Source organism: Dendropsophus ebraccatus, chromosome 2 (genome assembly GCF_027789765.1).
Source record: "Dendropsophus ebraccatus isolate aDenEbr1 chromosome 2, aDenEbr1.pat, whole genome shotgun sequence".
Taxonomy (NCBI): domain Eukaryota; kingdom Metazoa; phylum Chordata; class Amphibia; order Anura; family Hylidae; genus Dendropsophus; species Dendropsophus ebraccatus.
In genome coordinates, this window is record NC_091455.1 from 135,283,514 (window position 1) to 135,303,619 (window position 20,106).

Consider the following 20,106-nt stretch of genomic DNA (forward strand, 5'->3'; position numbering starts at 1 on the left):
CCGCTAATCTTGCTCCTTCCTCCTCCCCCTCCCCTCTTCATAGAACAGACAGATCCGACTGATGAAAAAACTGCTGAGATTTCCTGATTCTGAGCAGTGGATGACAGAAAGGAGAGGAGGAGGGGGGACCTGGGAAAAGGCTTTTTACATGCAGATAATGGCATATTTGTCTAATAAACCCAATTACAAAGTTTCTTAAAATCGCCTGGACTATTGATTTCTGCAAAAAAAGTTAACAACAGTGACTCTTTAAGTATTCTTCTACCTCATCCTCGCACCTCCCGGCAGAGCACAGTACTGCTTGGGTTGGGACTCTCACGACATCCTCCTCTGTGCTCCTCTGATTATTTGTATCTCTCAACACACAACTCATTCAGCAGGACTGTACCCTTTGCTACACTCCTACAACAGATCTGGATCCTGTGTTATCTAGTGTATTATCAAGTATAACGTACCCTATCAAAGCAAAGTTGTATGTTCTGCTGCACACAAGTACTTTCAGAATGTGCCACCATACCTGTGTGCCCAACCAGCACTGGCGTCACGACACAACACCCGAGGTTTCGGATACATCTCGGCCAACCACCGCAGAGCTGGCATCTGTCCGTTTCTCCGACATAACACCTCCAGAGGTCACCTGTCAGGATAGGGACAGGGAGACACAAGGACAGGTGAGCCCTGAAGCTGACACCTGCCCCATTGGCCCTACCTACTTGCCCCAGATGCCCTAGGTGGCAAACGGACAACTGGACGGCAGTCCCTGTACTGCTAGGGTGCAACACAAAACAAAACAAGACAGACACACACAACAAGAGCGAGGTCAGAATTCCGGGTCAGCAACAGTGTAGCGGCGAGGTACAAAAAGGAGTCCAAGGGAAAGTCAAAATACAAGCCAAAAGGTCGGGTAAACAGGAATAGCTAAGTCAGGGAAAACGCGAGGTCAAGAAACACTAGGAGTACTAGGCTCTATCGCAGGCAAAGTACTGGGATAGGGGATGATACTTATAGGGGCTGGGCTCCTAATCCCAGGATAACAGGACTATCTGATTGGCAGTGTTAACTGTCAATCTCCCTTTGATTACACAGCTGTGCCACTCAGCCAGAGAGGCAGGGAAGCCCTGGCTGCAGCAGATAACTAGAATGAACTGACACTCCCCTCAGCAACCTGGCCTGCCGCTAGGGACGCCGTCGGCGCGCCCTCAGCAGCCGTCCAGGCTGGTCGCCAGGGACGCTGTCGGCACTGTCAGAGCAGAGAGCGGAGCGCAGCTCGGCCGCTGACATCACCACAACTCTGTTCCATTGAAGTGAATAGAGCTTATTGCAAACCACACCTAAACTGGAGACAAGTGTGGTGCTGTCTCTGGAAGAAAGTGGCCATGTTTTTGTAGTGCTGGATAACCCCTTTAGGTAGCTTAAATGTTTTCTCTTATTTATTGGCCCCTTTTACAGTTTTATTTATCCACATTGTCTCTCTCCTGTCCCTGATTCTTTTATTCCCTAAACATGTGAACCACTTACTGTGAAAAATATCCCTTTTAGTGTCTGTAATCCTACATTAATTATTTATGAAGACATTATCAAATTCAATGAGGATAAAGTTGTATTCCTACCTTGGAACAAGAGCCCCCGGTTACAGCTGCCAGATGCCGTTGAGATGCTGAAAGGCTGGCTGCTTTCGACAATTTGTTTATCTCTTATTGATATTCTATGGAGTTGAGTATACAATGTATGCAACAGCAAATAAATTAATGGGAGTCATGGAAATTACAAAAAAATAGGCAGCGAAGCAGTTTTGCTGAGTGAGTTGTGCCATTCTTAACTTCCATTTTTTGGATCCTCCACTAGACATCCTTGTCAAGTTGAAATTTTATAATATTATGGTCACTAATGTAGGTGCCTGTGGTAGTGGATAGGCAAGCATTGACCAATCTGCAGCTACACAGGCCATATCCAGACAGCTTTCTGTCACATCCAGCATAAATTTTTCAGCAATTTTGCTACAGTAGTTCTTCAAGCAGGTGTGCTAGCCTTTGCTCTCCACCTATGTGTATGTGTAAAATCTGTACTACCCCTCCCCCCTTTCACCCTTTAATCCCTTCTAGATATATAGGTATCCAGTAATTATTGCTTTCACTGGGTGCTATACTACATCCTGACTATACATTTTCTAATGCTAATACTGTATACAAATAGATTTTAGAGGCTACACTGCAGTTTATGTGTTTTACAGTATATGAAATTTTCATGGACAGTCCGTCATTTATGCTCAGTTCCTGTCACGTTTATTTATGTATTTTTTTAAATAGTTTATTTTTAGAGTAATCAAGCTCCATAACAGCTGGAGATTTTGATAAAAGTATTGTGCTGAGAAAATCTTTTTTATTATTAGCATAGTAATGATTAGTAATTACTGATGAGCAAACTTGCTGAATGTTTGATTTTGGCCAAACTTAAACGCTCGGCATTTGACTCCTGGTTGCTGGAGAAGTTGGATGCAGCCCTAGGGAGTCCTGGAAAACATAGATACAGCCATTGGTTGTATCCATGTTTTCCTGGCAGTGCTAGGGCTGCATCCAACTTCTCCAGCTATCAAGAGTCAAATGCAAAGCATTCAGTTTAGGCAAGTTTACTCACCACTATCAGTAATATCTCTGAAAATTGGCATGCTTTGACCTTAAGGCGAAGTTCGGTGATTGCTAAAACCCTGCAGCCTGCAGGGGGAGGGGGAAATTGCTTACAAGTAGGCACTTACTCCTCCTCTTGCCTGCGGTGAATAGCAGGAGCGGCCATGTGACCCCCGCTGGGCTCCGGCATCTCGGGATGCCGCTCCAGTCACTGATTGGCTGAGCGGGCAGTAGAGCAGCCGGGACAGGTATTTTCCCTCGAGTTGTGACAAAATGACTTCCAGAAGACACATGGGAACTGCTGCATCAGGGGGCCCGGGCCCCAGGAGCTGATATAGCCTGTTGTACTCGGCAGTGAGCGGGCCTCCCAGGTGCTGCAACTGTGGTCTGGTCAGTGGTGGGGGTGTCCGGGAGATTCCTGGGCAGTGCAGGTACCAGTGAGCTCAGTGCTGGGGTGTTACTTCCGACACAGGGAGCGTCTCTAACACGCACTTCCTGTGCTGGAGCCTCGGCCGACGGTGCACACTGAGCTCACTGGTGCCTACAATTACAATGATTGCGCTGCCTGGGGATAAGGCGAGATCCCTATGGGGAGGGGGGCCCCTCTTGCCACCGCACTGCTCCCCCTCCTCGTAAGCGTCCTGTCCTATTCCTGGGCAGCGCAGGCACCAGGGACCATGTGTAAGGGGGATGGACAACACAGGGGGGCATCTATTAGGGGGTTGGACAACATGGGGGCCATCTATAAGGGAAGGGACCATCTATAAGGGGGACAACATAAGGGGGCCATCTATGAGGGGGACAACATAAGGGGGCCATCTATGAGGGGGGTGGACAACACAGGGGGGCCATTTTTAAGGGGGACAATGCAGGGGCGGCATCTATAAGGGGGCAGAGGGGGACAACATAGGGGGCATCTGTAAGGGGAACTACACAGAGGTGACCATCTTTAAGGTGGAATACACAGAGGAGCCATCTATAAGAGGGAATATACACAGAGGTGGCCATATATAAGAGGGAATACAAAGAGGGGGCCATCTACAAGGTGGCTACACAGATAGGGGGCATATACTATAAGGGGGATCACAAAGAGTCAGCCTACCAAATAAATGAGGGCTTAAAGGGGCCAATAGAGATGTGCAGTTTGTAGAGAGATGAGGAGTCTAATATGTTTGTCTGGCAGATTCAAGAAGCTGCCGCAACGCCGTTCACCTTCATGGAGATGATAGCGCTCTGATTGAGCTTCAAAAGGACTTTGGCCTCCCATACAGCATCTGGACTATGAGCACGTTTATTGGGTGATTAAACCGTTGTGCATTTGTATCCTTAAAAAATCCTGGATAAAGAATATTTTGTGTGTATTTTCATTCATTTTAGATTCAGTGGATTCATGGCTCTGAGAAGTTCTCATAATGGCCCCAGCCCAACCAAGAAGTAAATGAAGAGAAAACAACTCTCAGAGAAGAGGTTCCCTGTTATTCACTTCGGGTATGTGCACACAGAGTAAATAGGACGGAAAGTCCATTGTGTAATCCGATGCTCGCGCCCGCTCGCGGACAGCGGTGGGCGCACGCGTCTCCGTCGGCGCCATAGACCTCATTCTATGCACAGGCAAATTCCTTCCTCCGCCCAAAGAATGAACTCAATCATTCTTTGGGTGGAGGAAAGAATCCGCCCGTGCCCTAGAAGTCTGGCAAAATGCATCCGTGCTCTATACCTCATACTAAATGCCCTAGAAGTCTGGCAACATCCATCCATGCTCTTTACCAGGAGTTTTTCCCAAATGAACTAGGACAGGGCTGTATGTTTTATGTAAACAGGAACATTAGTATTTTCTCAAAGTTAGTCCTCAAGGAACCCCAAAAGAATATGTTGTCAGATTTTCCCCAATAGAGAAGACTCCTGTGACAGATCTAGCAATCCTACATTTATCTTTAAATCTTAGAGAACCTGTCGGCTGTCCTGGCATGTCTGTTTTACTAAATACTTACTTTTCTCATACAATAATTCCTCAGCATTGTTATATAGGGAAGACCATCCGCCCCATGTGGAGGAGATTCTCAGAGCATGTCAGATCGGTGCAGACAGGGAAAGGTAGCCCACGCATCATCAGACATATTCAGCAGGAACATGATGGGGATTCCTCACAGTTACATTTTGCTGGGTTATGCATTGTCCCTCCCTCAAAAGGTGGGGGTGATAGAAAGTGGTTGCTCTTCCAAAAAGAAACTGAACTGATCATTAAATATTATGCGCTTGGCGCCCTGGGTCTTAATACTCGTAGTGATGTGAATATTGCATGAATCCCTATATCCGAATATGCTAGCCAGTGTAATTTGTACTTTATTTTAATTGATGTTTGTTTGTTTGTCACTCACATTGTTTGATAAAGTTGCACACATAAAAAGGAAGTGACGTACCAGTCACATGAGGGTTCGTCAAAGCGGCACTAAGCCGCAAAACTGTGGTCACCCACCTTGTCTCCCCCGCACCCCCTGCACACAGCAATAAAAGCCGGATGGTCTGAATACACTGCTGGTGAGTGCCTCCTTTTATCCTTTATTCATTGTTTCTTGGAACCCTTCATTATGTCATTCCTCTGTTATTCCTCTTGAAAATGTATAAATACACCATTAACAAAAGGGCAATACCTTTCTCTACCATTCTCCCCCAAGAATAGTCATGAAAACATCCAGTTGTCAATTGACATTGTTTTACATGTTGCTATATATATATATATATATATATATATATATATATATATATATATATATCTTATAGCTGCATGTTGCCCTCTTTACCATGGACTTGTCTCTACAGTAATAACTCTTTTAGCTAGTCGGTGATTTCAGCAGTGTCTCTCTTCAGCCAGTGGTTGACAGAATGGGCTGTCACTGCTAAGACGAGTCCGCCTCTGAGGTAGGAAGAAGAGTGATAAGTGTGGGACCAGATGGCATTACACTGAGAGCTGCAGGGGCATGACTTTTTTCATGCTCCCTAAGTGATATATAATCTTTTTTGGTATCCAGATAACCCCTTTACCTTTGATGTGGACAGTTGGGTAGAGATTCCAACAGAAATCTGATTCAGTCCCTTTTAGGATAAAACCCTCAATCCGTAGTCTTACTTTGGAAACTGATGCAGCACTGGAGAAAAAAAAAGGAAAAGGACATTCTGATACTCGATTCAGAATGAGATCCTGAGATCCCTGGGAAACAGCTAATTTTGTTTGAGAAAACTGCAGGCAGTCAGATTCATCAGGTCATCTGGGACCACTAAAGCAAAGCTCGCTGCTTCTTAGCTTTACACTATTGCTAACTTAGAGTTTTTAAGAGTATAACACCAACCTCATCATGCTGAATGTTAACACTTCTACATTCTTTGCTTGGGTCAGCCATCGGCCTGCTGGCTGCCTTTGAACTCCATGCCGCTCCGCTCCGGATGCCTGGAAAAACTGGTTTCCCAGGACTGGATTCAGCTTTTCCAGGCATCTGCAAAGGAGAAGCACCGAGTTTAAAGGCAGCAAGCTGACAGGCCGAGTCAGCAAAGTGCTTTACTTTGCTAGTACTGTAAATTCGCTCATCCCTAATTAGGCATTCTTTATTCTTCTTAATATTGCCTCCCAAAACCAGTTTCAACTGTTCAGAGTAATAACCAGAAACAAAGTAACAGAATTCACATTATTTAAAAAAAAAAAAAAAAAAAGAAGTCTTTATTTAAATAACAATACGCCCATAAGCAGACTTGTATGGGACCTACCACCCCAAGAACACTCAAGCATATAGTAATGTAGTAGATATACAATAACTATTCAAAAGCAAGAGAAATGACCTGCACTTTAATACTCAGCAGAGTCTCATGAAACTACCCCCTACTACTGTATTTATGTACAATCAGATGTAATTGTCACTGACTTCTCTGGTAGTCTCTATTGCAGTCTAACAAATGTAACCTTTTAACTAGGGTTTGTGCTTCATAAATTGCAGCTCAGAATGACTGATTGTCTTCTCCTATGTAAGGTACAACAGTAAATGTCAAAATGATTCATGAAAATGGATTTTGCTTATGATGCAAAGTTCATTTTTTTTCCTCTGCAACAGTTAATCAGCCTTTACACCTACACATTCTTCAACAAAGGAATCACCATCAGGCACCTGTGTATGACATACCAACAGCTACTGTATATATTCCTGTTTACCTTCTCACCAAACCATCCATTCAATTGTTACTGCATTTATAAAGGGATGTGATATATTTCACAGATTTCCAAGTGTAAAGGCAGCCTGAGAATGGGAAAGACTGCTAGGTATATATTTAACCTTTAGCGTCTTTTGTGTTCGTAAAATCTCACATTTTGTAGTAGACCTGAATTAACTTTTTTTGTTTTTATTTTTCATGCTATTTGGTCTGTGTAGAGTGAAAAGAAATCTCCAGTTTTACATGGAAACCATCCACAATCTGTCATTGACAGATCCATCTTTATTTAGTTCTTTGAATGCACATTGGCATACTGCTATAAAAAGACTGTGGGTATGCCTTGTACTTCATTCTATAATACACATAGAGGATCATCAACTGAAGCATTTGGGACTGCAATAGTACTAAGGCCATTTGGGTGTTTATATGTTATTAAGCATCACATTAGTTGTTAAGCTGCTTTGGTTAGTCATACAAGTTATAATTAAACTACAATTATGAAAAGATCTGTCAACAGCAGCTTGCTTGTAGGTAGCAAAATAACAAAATTTGCTGAATATATAGCCAATATGAATTAAAGGTGGAGCTCCACTTTAAATATATGCAAATGTTAGCCCCAAACATGTAAAATACATGTTTATGTGTTTTCTCTGTCAATATGCCAGGAGCCATAATGACACATTATTTGTCTGCAGCTAAAGAGACACTTAATTCCTAAAGAATTAAGGCATAACCAAATCAATCTCCTAAAACATCAATTTGTAATAGTCTTCTGAAGACATTAGTAATCAACCATCACACCAATGGGCTAGGCGAGGTGGTGTGTATACAGGAGATATATGCTAGTCTGATAAATAAGAGGGTTGGCAACATTTAAAGAGAATTGTACTTGGAGATAAAATGTTCTCTAGAGAAAAATTTTCATGAATGGACTTCAGTCTATTTCCATTACAGGTGAACCTTCTCCTTGATATGTGTAGATGCTCAACCTAAGATTCTATAATGCTTCTTAAAAATGTTACAATATCCTGAGAAGATTGTTCTGTTCATAAGAAACATGACCACTGACTTGCAATTTGCAATCTACTATTAGGGGTTTCCAATCATTTCTGTAAAATGTGTGATCCCTAGTAACAATGACTAACTGAAAAGCATTGTCAGCCAGTGCTTGTGTAAGATTCAATACTCTAAAACAGACAAGTGTACTGTGTAAAGATTAAACCTGAAATCCCACATGTAAAGAAAAATACTAACATAGTCCTTAAGGGTCCTTTTACACACACAGATATCTGACAGGTCATAAAGGAAGGACTGAGATTTCTCCTGCTTACAAATCCATTCCTGGTTTTGGCTTTAAAAATCTGTTAGATAAATCTGTCAATTATCTGTTGGTGTAAAAAGCCTCTAAGAGCCCTATTACACTGCTCAATAACCCTGTAAGTGAGTGCCGATCTAGGAGATTACTTACTGGGCAAGGGCAAAAAAAAAAACCTCCTACATACATTTCCACGCTCCGTGACCTGCTAGCTTCGGCCTGCTCCTGCTGGTACTGTCTGAAGTCACAGGCCGCTCAGCTGAAAGGTCTGTCACTTCAGACAGCGCCAGGAGCAGGCCAAAGCTAGCAGGTCACAGAGCATGGAAATGTATGTAGGAGTTTATTTATTTTTTTACACACCAGCCATTGGCTGCAGATCACTATTACACTGAGCAGTGCATGCCCGATGATTTCAGGTCTGGACCTAAAGAAACAATCAGCTGATAATCACTGTCATCAAATGATCGTTGTCTCTATTACACAGAGCGATAAGTGGCCGAATCAGCCTGATTCATCCAACTATCGCTCTGTGTAATAGGGCCCTTAGGTTTAAAAAACCTTCACTCATTTTCACAGTTGTCCGCTATCTCTATAATGGCAAGGTAAGGAGTTAGGCTTAATGACTGCAATACCAAGAGGCATATGATTACTGTACTGGGTAAATAGTGCCCGAAGAACATAATCACTTTAGTTTTAGGGTAAGAGATGCTATCATGCTACCATTGATGGACACACAAACCACCAATTTGACATGGTACTGAGGGAAACAATGTAGTTAAGTCTGCCCAGTGTAATATCCATGTAGATTCTACTGTCCATAAGTTAAAAGCAAGAGAGGACAGAGAAGGGAGTGTCAGGATCAGTTTACAAGGACACAACCTGTAAGTGCTCTAATATTAGGACATACAGTAGTTGTGTGTATGCAGCTTTGCACCTTAAAGTTCACTGGTGGCATCTTTTAAGGGTATGTGCATGTTTAAATGCTATAGCACAAATGTAGATCCAAATATGAAATCTATCTTCTTTATTGAAATCTTTAAATGCAGTGTAGTTGGCATTTGAACAAAGAAGGTGAATTTTTATTACTGGAGTGCTGACTCTACATTCATGCTTTGCAGCTGCCCGCCCTGTGAGCCAGAGGGGCTTCCACGCGCCTGTGAATTTAGGGAACACTATGGACAATATACACACGTGGAGTAGGTGAGCACACTAATACAGTTATGTCCAATGTGAATTATACCCAAAAAATATAAAAAAAAACAACATCACAACTGAAGGGGATGTTGTTACCAATACATTTGACTTCATTTTATAAAAACTTTGAATGACTGCAATATTTGTCAGTAGAGATGAGCGAACCTCGAGCATGCTCGAGTCCATCCGAACCCGAACTTTCGGCATTTGATTAGCGGTGGCTGCTGAAGTTGGATAAAGCCCTAAGGCTATGTGGAAAACATGGATATAGTCATTGGCTGTATCCATGTTTTCAAGACAACCTTAGAGCTTTATCCAAGTTCAGCAGCCACTGCTAATCAAATGCCGATTGATCAGGTTCGGATCGACTTGAGACCGAACCCGGTTCGCTCATCTCTATTTGTCAGTAAACATGAAGAACTCAATGTTTAATCTAAGCGCAGTGTCAAATATTTGGTGTTTTTCTGATGCTCTACAATAGAGAGTTTCAAGCTTATTACTTATTGGGGGGCATCTGACACATGTTCCCATTCCCACCACAAACATGCTTAATGTAGAGTAAAGCTAAAGCACTGTACTATTGCATCCTACCTTTATATTGTGGTAAAGATGCTTTGAGTAGCATGTTTAAGCAGACTTTAAAACTACTGTATTTTTGGAAGCTCCTAACTAGGTTCTGAAAACTTTGGATGACAAACTATGGTTTGCATTAAATATTTATATTGTAATTGTTAACAAACTTTTTAGTACAGACAAAACGTAGATACAGTATGGTTAGAGAGCGTACACTTGTGAAGGGTTACTATCAATATGTATTTAAAGGTATTTAGTAAAATGAATAATTTGTAAAAAAAAATTGATATGTCATGAAATTTATAAATTTAAATATTATGTCAAATTTTAACATTTATACAACTGTAAAATATGATTATATTGAAAGCCATTGTAACCTTTGACTGACTTCAACAACCAACTTGAAACTGTCCCTACAAACCAGACACCTCTTACCATTGGCTCCAGGAGTTTTTGATGTGTACAGTATGGGGCAATAATGTTTACTGTCTGCAATTCTTCAGCTATTGCTTCAAATAACCTTTTACTCTAAGATACAATGTGTCTATTTAGAGGTCTACATTCATAATGGTGTATGCTCTTACATTCACTTAAAAACACAACCAACAAAATAGATTATACCTGATGATTGTCCTTCAACATGTTATCTAAAGCGTATTAAGTTATAGGTCATAGGTAATACAAAACTATTTTTCACAGCACATTACACAAAGTATAACTACTGTAATAAATGATAGTGCTATTTAAAGTGGAAATCCTATTTGCTGCTTGTCCTTCTCTGTTCCATACCGTTAGGTAAGAAGCCTGCAATAATAGGCACTGGCCAGATGAGGGCAGCAACACTCCAGACAATGATAACAAGAGTCATGAAACAGGCCACCAAAGTGGATTCAATGGGCTTCCTATTCATTCGCCAGCCCTGCTCCCCTCTAAGCTCTTCTAAAGTAAAATCCAGGCAGCAGAAATTCAGGGATTCCCCTTGTACAGAATTATGAGGGTCTGTTGAGGATGATGAAAGGAAAGAAAATGTAGAAGATGCAGCCGAAGATGCATGTTGATGCCTAAGGTGTCCACTTCTTCTGCTTCTTGACCATCCACACCCAACACAGAGACGAAATTCCTGCTGGGCCCCAGAGACCCCAAGATGCTCAATAATTACTGGGGAGACAACACGATTGTAGGCAGCTGAGAAGAAAGCTCTACCATGATTATTGGTAGAAAATAGCAACAGGTCACACTGAAAGCCCAGCTTGCGACCCCAGCGGACTAGAAGTGAGGTGAGCATCAGCCTATGCACACTGATGTTGCAGTGAGTAGACACCTGATGCTGAGACTGGGAGGCATGAAACTCTTCATGTATATGAGGAGACACAATCAAAGTCTCTCTGCTGTTATCCCATGTGCTGCTGGAAGAAGATACAGAAGGAGGAGAGGAAGAAGACAGACTCTTGGCATGTCCTGTCTGGGTAACCTTTAGTTCTTGTACGCTCCCAATTGTGGTGCTCTTTTCAGTTTGCAGATCAAAACCCAGGTTGGCCAGCGATCTGCTGGAGGAATTAATAGGGAGCAAGAAGACATCCTCTTCAGTGTGACCCTGTTGATTCCATCCTAGGGTTGGGGGCTGGATGCAGATAGCCAGCAAAGCCACAAGCCCCTGGACCAGGCTGCTTGGAGGGCACAGACGCAGCACCCTCATTGCACAGCGTTATAGAGGAGGCTGCATGGTTTGCTGAAAGGAGGCACTGCTTGCACAAAGACTGAAACTCAAACAGGCGTGGAAAAGGATGCTAGTAACTGCACTCCACACTGCCACCAAGTCATCCTCCCTCTGCTTTTTTCCTCCCCCTCCTCCTTCTCTCAGCTTTTGATTTAGATGATTAGAGAATTGTGAGATGCAGCTATCAATACCTTTCATTTCCAAAAGACTAGGGGGCGGGTGATACTCCTTAATATAAAGCAACCCTAACACTTGCGAACAGTAGGCAGGTTTTGTCATTGACTTTGTTAAAGGAAAAAAGCAGCATGAGGGGGTTTACCTTTTGTCTATATTCATATATTGAATCAATTGGAAATTGTGGAGCCTTCTTAAATAAAAAAAAAAAAAAAAGAAAGAAAATTTATTAAGAGATTTAAACCTATACTGAAATAGTGAATAAATACCTTTTATAATTTTCCTATATAGCAAAGTGACACGTTTCCTTGTTAGGTATGAGAAATAAATGTTTCATGTTGGATTTAATTCTTTCTTATAAACTATCTGAACTCGTTTTAGGGTAGCTTCACACAAAGCGGAATCGCAGCAGGTTTTATGCTGCGTGTTTACAGAGAATCCGCTGTGATTCACGATACTGTCAGTTTGAACAGGATTACATACTTGCAGTTGAATCTTCATCCCGCTGCCAGTATGTAAACCCCCTTGACTTGTGGCAGCACAGTGAATGGGCTCCGGTCTACTTTTGTGGCTCCCAGCATCCACTAATCCACTGGCCACAGAAGCAGGCCGGAGCCAGGACTGGTAAAGTATTCACCTGGCCGCGGTTAAGGGGACAGCGTTTATTTACTTGCAGCGGGATGAAGTACAGGAATCGCAGCAGATTTCCCTTAAAACACGCATCGCAAAGTCAGCTGCGATTCCACTATGTGTGAACTCACCCTTAGTGTATACCTAATGAAGGGACACCACTTTGTCTAAATGGTGTAAGAGCTATTTTGCATATCCTATCTTTATATAATATTGAAAATACAGGCAATATAGACAAAAATAGCGCAATGATGCATAAAATGGTCCAAAAAATGTTATGCCCTCCACAAAAACTCAAAATACTTCAGAATAATGGCATAAAAGAATGACAAATATGTCTCTTAATGTCTAAATTATCATACATAATAGTAAAGTAGAAGTACCCTCATCTACACCTCATATTTCCTACTATATCTGTAGCAGTTAGAGCTTCTAATTCACTGCAAAGGCACAGAAAGATAACCTGCTGGGTATAGCTACTACAAGAGGAATCTTATGCAAGAGGAATGCTCACTATTATTAAATACAATACTAGGACAGTATACAGTAAAATATTAAAGGGGTGTTCTGACTCAATCTATAAAACAGAAATTCTAAACTTTGTGGCATCTATGGCCTTTGTATAAGGCCTTTGTGTATTAGTTAATTCCAGCTCTTATCCTGCTAGCTGTGGTCTGCCTTCCTCCCTGCACTCTCAGCTCCTGCTTCCACAAGACACTCTGCTGATCCACACTTCTGTATAAACCAGTCATTCACAGCAAAATAAAATTTTTTGCCTTTTTTTTTTTTTAAGGAAAATTTAACTGTGTTCCTAAACACACCAACATTAGCCAATGCCAAAGGAGACCATTTCGAAACATTACTAGCTACAATTTCACCAATACAAAAAGCTCCAAAAAATGCTAAATAAAATGCCACCCTAAACAAACGTACCTCGTAATCATCCGAACACACTGAGACACAAACCTCCAACAAACTCTAAAGTAGAGGAAACGTAACAGGACGAAGCTTGTCATTATGTATACCCCTATTTTGCACATATTTTGCCTTTAACCAAACATTAAAGTGAAAACATAATAAAACAATGGGGGAGATTTATCAAACATGGTATAAAGTGAAACTGGCTTAGTTGCCCCTAGCAACCAATCAGATTCCACCTATCATTTCACACAGACTCTTTGGAAAACGAAAGGTGGAATCTGATTGGTTGCTAGGGGCAACTGAGCCAGTTTCACTTTACACCATGTTCGATAAATCTCCCCCTAAATGCCTTAACAATTTGACTACCAGATCCGAACTAGACGAAAGACAGTTCACCACATACAACACACCACAATTATCTGTATTCACCACAATGCGTCTATTTCTAAAGCAGGGAGAGAAGAAAAGGGACAGGGGCGCCTCCTGATGTAATCAGGTACGGCAAGGGATTTCATCGATGATAAAGGAAGAGGCTCACCTGATTGAGTTGTGCTATTGTCTAGGCACAACTCTATACAGCATATATGAGGAGAAAATATCGCTGCTCCGGGCGGAGGACCCCAACCAAGGGGTATAACGAGATGCAAGATGTGAACTGCGGAAGGAACACTGGACCCAAAAGGCTCCGGCACAACAAACAGGCGCAGATATCTATATCTCCACATCTATATCTCCACAATAAAATTCACCTACTTTACCTGCGGAGTAGATTTGGTCTATTGCGACCACCACCTGATGACCACCTACCTGGAGATATAGATATCTGCGCCCGTTTGTTGTGCCAGAGCCTCTTGGGTCCAGTGTTCCTTCCCCGGTTCACATCTTGCATCTCTATTTCTAAAGCAATTACCCCAAAAAGAAAAGGCAACCACCACTGGGAATATCTCTAATAAAACAATATTACACCCGCCGTGATCCAAAACTCATGCCACTTAGAGGCGCACCAGTGATTGTTCCAGAGCACCCAAAATCCACAACTACCAGCAGCGTCAGTGTATAGGCCCAGAGCACCAACTTCCACAAAGTCTTCTTGCCACACCGCTCGCCTGTTTAAATTTGACAAAAAAGCATGCCACAAAGACAAATCATCTTTCAAAGACAATGTAAGCTGTATATGAGAATTCAGCGACTTCAGCCTCTGAGTAGCCATATACAATAGTCTTTCCCCATTGAAATAACCCGAATGGCAAACACAAGGTTACCCAATAGGCTCTGCATCTCCCTGAACGTCACCCTCTTCCTAACCAAAAAAAGATGTCAATAACACAAAAATGTTATTAATTTTTACATCAGGCAGACAAAATTAAATCCAGCTACTATCAATAACAATACCTAAATACTCAACATACCAGTAACATAACAGTATACCAACATCTTCTGCCTAAACATTTCGTCAAAAGTTAACCACGCTATACCCCTAAAAACTAAATAAATCTACATACTCTAGCCACCATATTTTATCCTTAACAACGGAGGTTAAATGATATCCTAAAGGTAAAATATTACAGGACAAAGCCTCCTTCAGGCATACATCAGGGACACCAGGCTTGGGAATAGGCACTACAGGCAAATCACTCCTGTCACCCACATCATTGCAACGCTCTCCTTACCCACTGCAGCATTAACCCACGCTTGACAAAGATCCAACTCCATCATTAGTAAGGGGCATTCACAGTATTAGCTTCAGCAGATTTGCCCAGCATCCGTAGGAACACAGCAATCCCTGTTAGCATAGCCTTATCAACATTCAGTGACTGCACAGTAAGAGGGGGAGGGGTGCCGCTGGTGAACAGGGACAGACAGCCGGTCACAGGTTAGCTGGAATAATGTGACGCCACTTTTGTGGTGTTGGCCGAGATATAGCCTTGCCTGTTGGTGTTATGTCGTGACGCCAGTGCTGGTTGGGCACACAGGTATGCTGGCACACCTGCTTTTATTTTAATGGGCTGACTTTACCTTTTTCCCCTATAGACAGTAACCTGCCGGGTTGTTGCGGGGTCCCTTGGGCATAGATTTTAAATTGGTGCTATACATGTTAATCTATAACATTACAAAAAAGAAAACACATACCAATTATGGTTAATAAGGTAGTGGTTAATGAATTGGACTAACCAACAAAAAGCCTACACTACACGGGCTCATGTCATACCTAAAATCTGAAAAAAAAGTTTTTAATTTTTTTTTTACAAATTTATGCTGAAAAATATTTTAATAATAATTATTTTGACCAGGTGACCAAATTAACAAAAAATTGCATAAATAACTTTTAATATTTTTTATACATTCATATAGCTATTGATAGAGTTGACACAGCTCCCCTGAGAGTAACACAGACCTCAATTTTCAGAAAGAAATAATTTATATCAATAAAATTAGAACGTTCAATATAATTACAACAATAAAACACAAAAATACTAAAACAGGATTAATTAAAACATTTGGCAATCTAATCAAGCATCTTTAAGACTATTAGAGAGGCCTTGCTTTAAATAGTGCCTTCAAAGCAGGTTTGCACCAACCCGTTATCACACAATACTGTAATAGCGGAATTCAATACAGTAATCTTCAGCTGGGCGTTTGTCTTGCCAAATGGTAAAGCTGGGGCTCTGTGAGCCCAACCTGATCAGGCTGTGAATAAATTGCCCCAGGGCCTGGAAAAACTTGTCCACATTAAACCACTCCTTAGCCTGAGTGGGGGGGGGGGGGAGATTTTAGGGCCCAAGCTTGGGGATCCCCCTGTAGAAGGGAAATAACTAGCCCTACCATCTCGAATCAAAATGATTAACCCTAAAGTATAACTGGCATGACCCCCTGAAAGTTTCTAACTTTTCTCTGTCACCCGAGAAACGACCCGGTAGCAGCATGTGGATAGGTTAGGCTAGCTATTCTCTCAGCTAGGCTGCTGCAGAATGACCAGGAAGGATATGGGGAGGACATGGACCATGAGCCCTGGACTTGCCTACTTGCATAGGCTTTTACACACCATCACAACCTTTAAAGGTTACCTGGAAACCACAAGCCGAGGACTGCGCCAATGACAGGTATGGGCATGACAGATTAATACCAAAATGTGAAGACCAAGGGGAGATTAATCAAACATGGTTTAAAGTGAAACTGGCTCAGTTCCCCCTAGCAACCAATCAGATTCCACCTTTCATTTTCCAAAGCGTCTGTGAGAAATGAAAGGTGGAATCTGATTGGTTGCTAGGGACAACTGAGCCAGTTTCACTTTTTACCATGTTTGATAAGTCTCCCTCTTCAAGTGTATAAATCATAAATGATCTACATAGACCCAAATACCCTGCATAACAAACATGGAAAATGTAGGACTGAGCTCCCAAAACGCATTTCACAATGGCTTCACCAGGAAGGATCTATAATTTAAAAAATATGAAGAATATTTTCCTGTGTAATACTATGTCCAACATCACAGACTGGCATGGCAAACTACTGGGTAAATAGCTCAATAAGGCCATAAGGTGCTAAAAATCTAAAATATCTTGATTTTGCCCCTTTCAATGCCCAAAAAGTAGTGGCAGTAAGAGCACCATTGTGTTTCTTTTGATAAATATTCATAGAGCCCATCACCTTTTTGTCTGGACTACATGTTTGGCCGTCCAGGCATCATAGAAATTGAAGTTTTGCAAAAGCTGAATGGCCGAAGGAAGATTCCCTTTTACTGCCCTAAAAGACCTAAAAAGTGTAAATAAAAAAGTGTTTAAAAATATTTTAAGTGTGCATATGATTTCACTGGCATGGTAGGATGCATTATCAAAAAGCTGGCAGGTAGGCTGTCCCCTTCTGAAAAGTGGTTGACAGGACTGCCAGAAGCGCTGTAGACTGCACTGTAAATGTATTTGTAGTGTCTAGGAGTAAGAGTACCTTTGATCATGGACATTTGCAGACATTTGCTATAATAGAAAGCCAACACTATCTCACTTTATTGTACTTCCAAGGGTTAACTTGCACTGTGTTGTTCTGGTGTGCACACTTGAACTTTGTATGTAATGTAATTGCACTATACCTACACCATACTCTGAGGGGTTAGTATTAAGCCAAACTATTTTCCACTATTGCTGTGTGATAAAGTGCAGAGCAGGTAAACATTTGTAGGGATAAAAACAGACATGTTAACCTTTTCAATGTTGTTTTTTGTCTAGAAAAAAACAGCTTAGTTATTCTTATAGACCTCTATGGGAACTCAATACAGGTCTATAGCAGACTAAAGAAACATTAGATCTGTTAAGGCTGTGCTTCTCCACTCTAACGCACCCACCAGCCCTTCATCCAGAGCACAAGCCTGCAGAGACCCAGAAGAAGACTACTAGCTTAGGCCTTTCCCTTGCACAAAAAAATCCACCTTCTGCTACAGGTCAGAGACTGGAGAAGCCAGCTCAGTGCTTTGTCTGTACTGTGTTGCACCTGAAATTTCTTCAGTTAAGAAGCACACTGTTTACTGCAAAACCTGACTCTCTCCACTTATTTCCCATTAGGGTGCACCACACCTTACCATCCCTTCCAGAGAGCAGCAACACGTGATGACACCTTGACAGTGTCTGGGGACCCAGCATTGAGACCACTTCAACCCCGGACCATGCATATTACAGTGCTTCCAGCAGTTCTGTTGACAGCTCACCTTAGAAGAGGACAGTGTACCTTCTGGCATTTTGACAACATATCTGTCAGGGAGTCCTGGGGTCCGGGAAGATGGCAGTCCCTTCTCTCAACCCGCAACCCCTGCCTATTTGCTAACCCTAGGGCAGCATCTGGGAAACAGTCCCTAGCCTAACTAGGGATACGGGGCAGTAGACAGAACACACAGACAGGTATATAATAATAGGTCAGACAGTACATGTTGGCGGTGCAAAAGGATAAGACAGAGGCCAAGTCCAAGTGTCAAATAACAGGCAGTATAATGGATACGCTGGTGTAGCTGGAGACCAAACATACACTAGCAACTCCAGATAGTAATGTCCAGACTAAATGCTACCCGCCCCAGCCCGATAGGAACAAGAAGTCTGAGAGCTGTGATGGAGACCAATAGCAGCCACGGAGCCCTACCCTGTGCTCTGCATGGAGCAAGCCTCAAGAGAAACACCTGAAGGCTTAACGCCACGAGCAACAGAAAACAGGAGAAGTATGAAGCTGGGTGTCAGCTCCCTGGCAGCACAGTCTGACGTGTGGAAATCAGGTCAGAGAGAGATTGTGCGTCTGCTGGTCCTTCCAGACGAATTCACACACAAAGAAAAAAACTCTAAAGCCCCTAATTAACAGGACGACTGTGAGGAGCACACAAGCACTATTAGCGCTCATTTGCCCTTCGTTCCCCACTCGATGCCACTGCTATTACATGCGGCGGAAGCAGCGAGCGGGTGAGTACGGGGGGGGGGGGGGGGGGGGGGGGGGGGGGGGGGGGGGGCGCTGAGAGGTGCGGGGCAGCTACCCGGGTGATCGTCCGGACAGCCCATAGCATATAGAAGCAGTCTGCTGCTGCTGCTCCTGTTACACGGGGTGACGGCAGCAGATAAAGTTCTTTACTTTATTCCAATATCAGCGTCACAGGTAGAGAATACAGTGTGCTGTGTGGGTGGGACAACAATGATAAATGAAATGATAAAGTACTGCAAATAATTCAGTAACACAATGAAACTGCAATGTGTGAACACAGCCTAGATGTTCTGCAACAGATTTGGGCGGTGAATGGGTAGGGTGGGGGACTGTGATGAACAGCTGAGGGAAAGCATTGCATTCTGGAACCTGTAGTACAGTGTACAACTGCTCAACCAGGAAGTGCAGAAACACAAAACAGAAAAAAAAATAAAAATGGATTTTTGGTAGTTTCAAAACTGGAATAGATAGGTAAGTAATGCTTTATGTTTCTGCAGAAGTTTAATTTTTTTAACCTCTACCTGGAGTTCCCCTTTAACAGAATCCTACCATGCTATCAAATGATAGGTACACTTAAAAAAAAACCCTCCTAAAATAAAGATTGAAATCCACCCCCACCCCTTTTTTCCAATAATTTTTTTTTTAAAAAACCACCTCATAATACAGATTGAAATCCCCCCCCCCCCTTTTAGTAATAAAAAAAACCCCTATAAATTGGGCAGTTATAGTGACCCACCGAACACACATAACGTGTCAGTTTAAACACTTTTAAACTTGAATAATTTTTGGGATTTAGCTATAAATTTGATAGTAAAAGGAAAGGGGTCAAGGGTATAAATTTGATCATACAAAAGCCATGTCCTTATATGGCTCTGTATACACAAAAATAAAAGTTATGGCTTTTACAAGGCAAATAGAACATGAAATTAAACCTGGACTTAAAATGGTTAATGTTCATTAAAAAACTGTTATTCTAGACTTCCAAAATCCTAATAAAATTGAGACGAAGGGAGGTGCAGAAAGCGGTTCTTCTAAAGAGATTGTGAAGCTGTAAATGTTGCTGTTCTGTACATTTCTATATTAATCACAGTGTGTCTTCAATGAGTGCTTTTTATCAGGTAATTACAGCTATACAGAGGATTTATATAAGAGTAAACTAGTTGTTCCTACTTGTGCAGAAATGATGAAATTATAGTAAAAATGTAAGAGGAAAACAGAATTCTATTTGCATAAAGTAGGAACAGAATTCACTTACAGCAATTAAAATGGGAACATGTCAGCCTCTTCTTATTACATCTTATTACATTACAGGG

General features: G+C 42.0%; 1 protein-coding gene across 1 annotated transcript; it reads right to left on the reverse strand.

Annotated features, from left to right (window-relative positions):
- Window positions 1-6,339: 6,339 nt before the first annotated feature.
- TMEM158 (transmembrane protein 158) lies at window positions 6,340-11,833 on the reverse strand. Its single transcript, XM_069958382.1, has one exon. The coding sequence runs from the start codon at window positions 11,597-11,599 to the stop codon at window positions 10,661-10,663; it is 939 nt and encodes a 312-aa protein (XP_069814483.1). The 5' UTR covers window positions 11,600-11,833; the 3' UTR covers window positions 6,340-10,660.
- Between the last annotated feature and the right edge of the window lie 8,273 nt (window positions 11,834-20,106).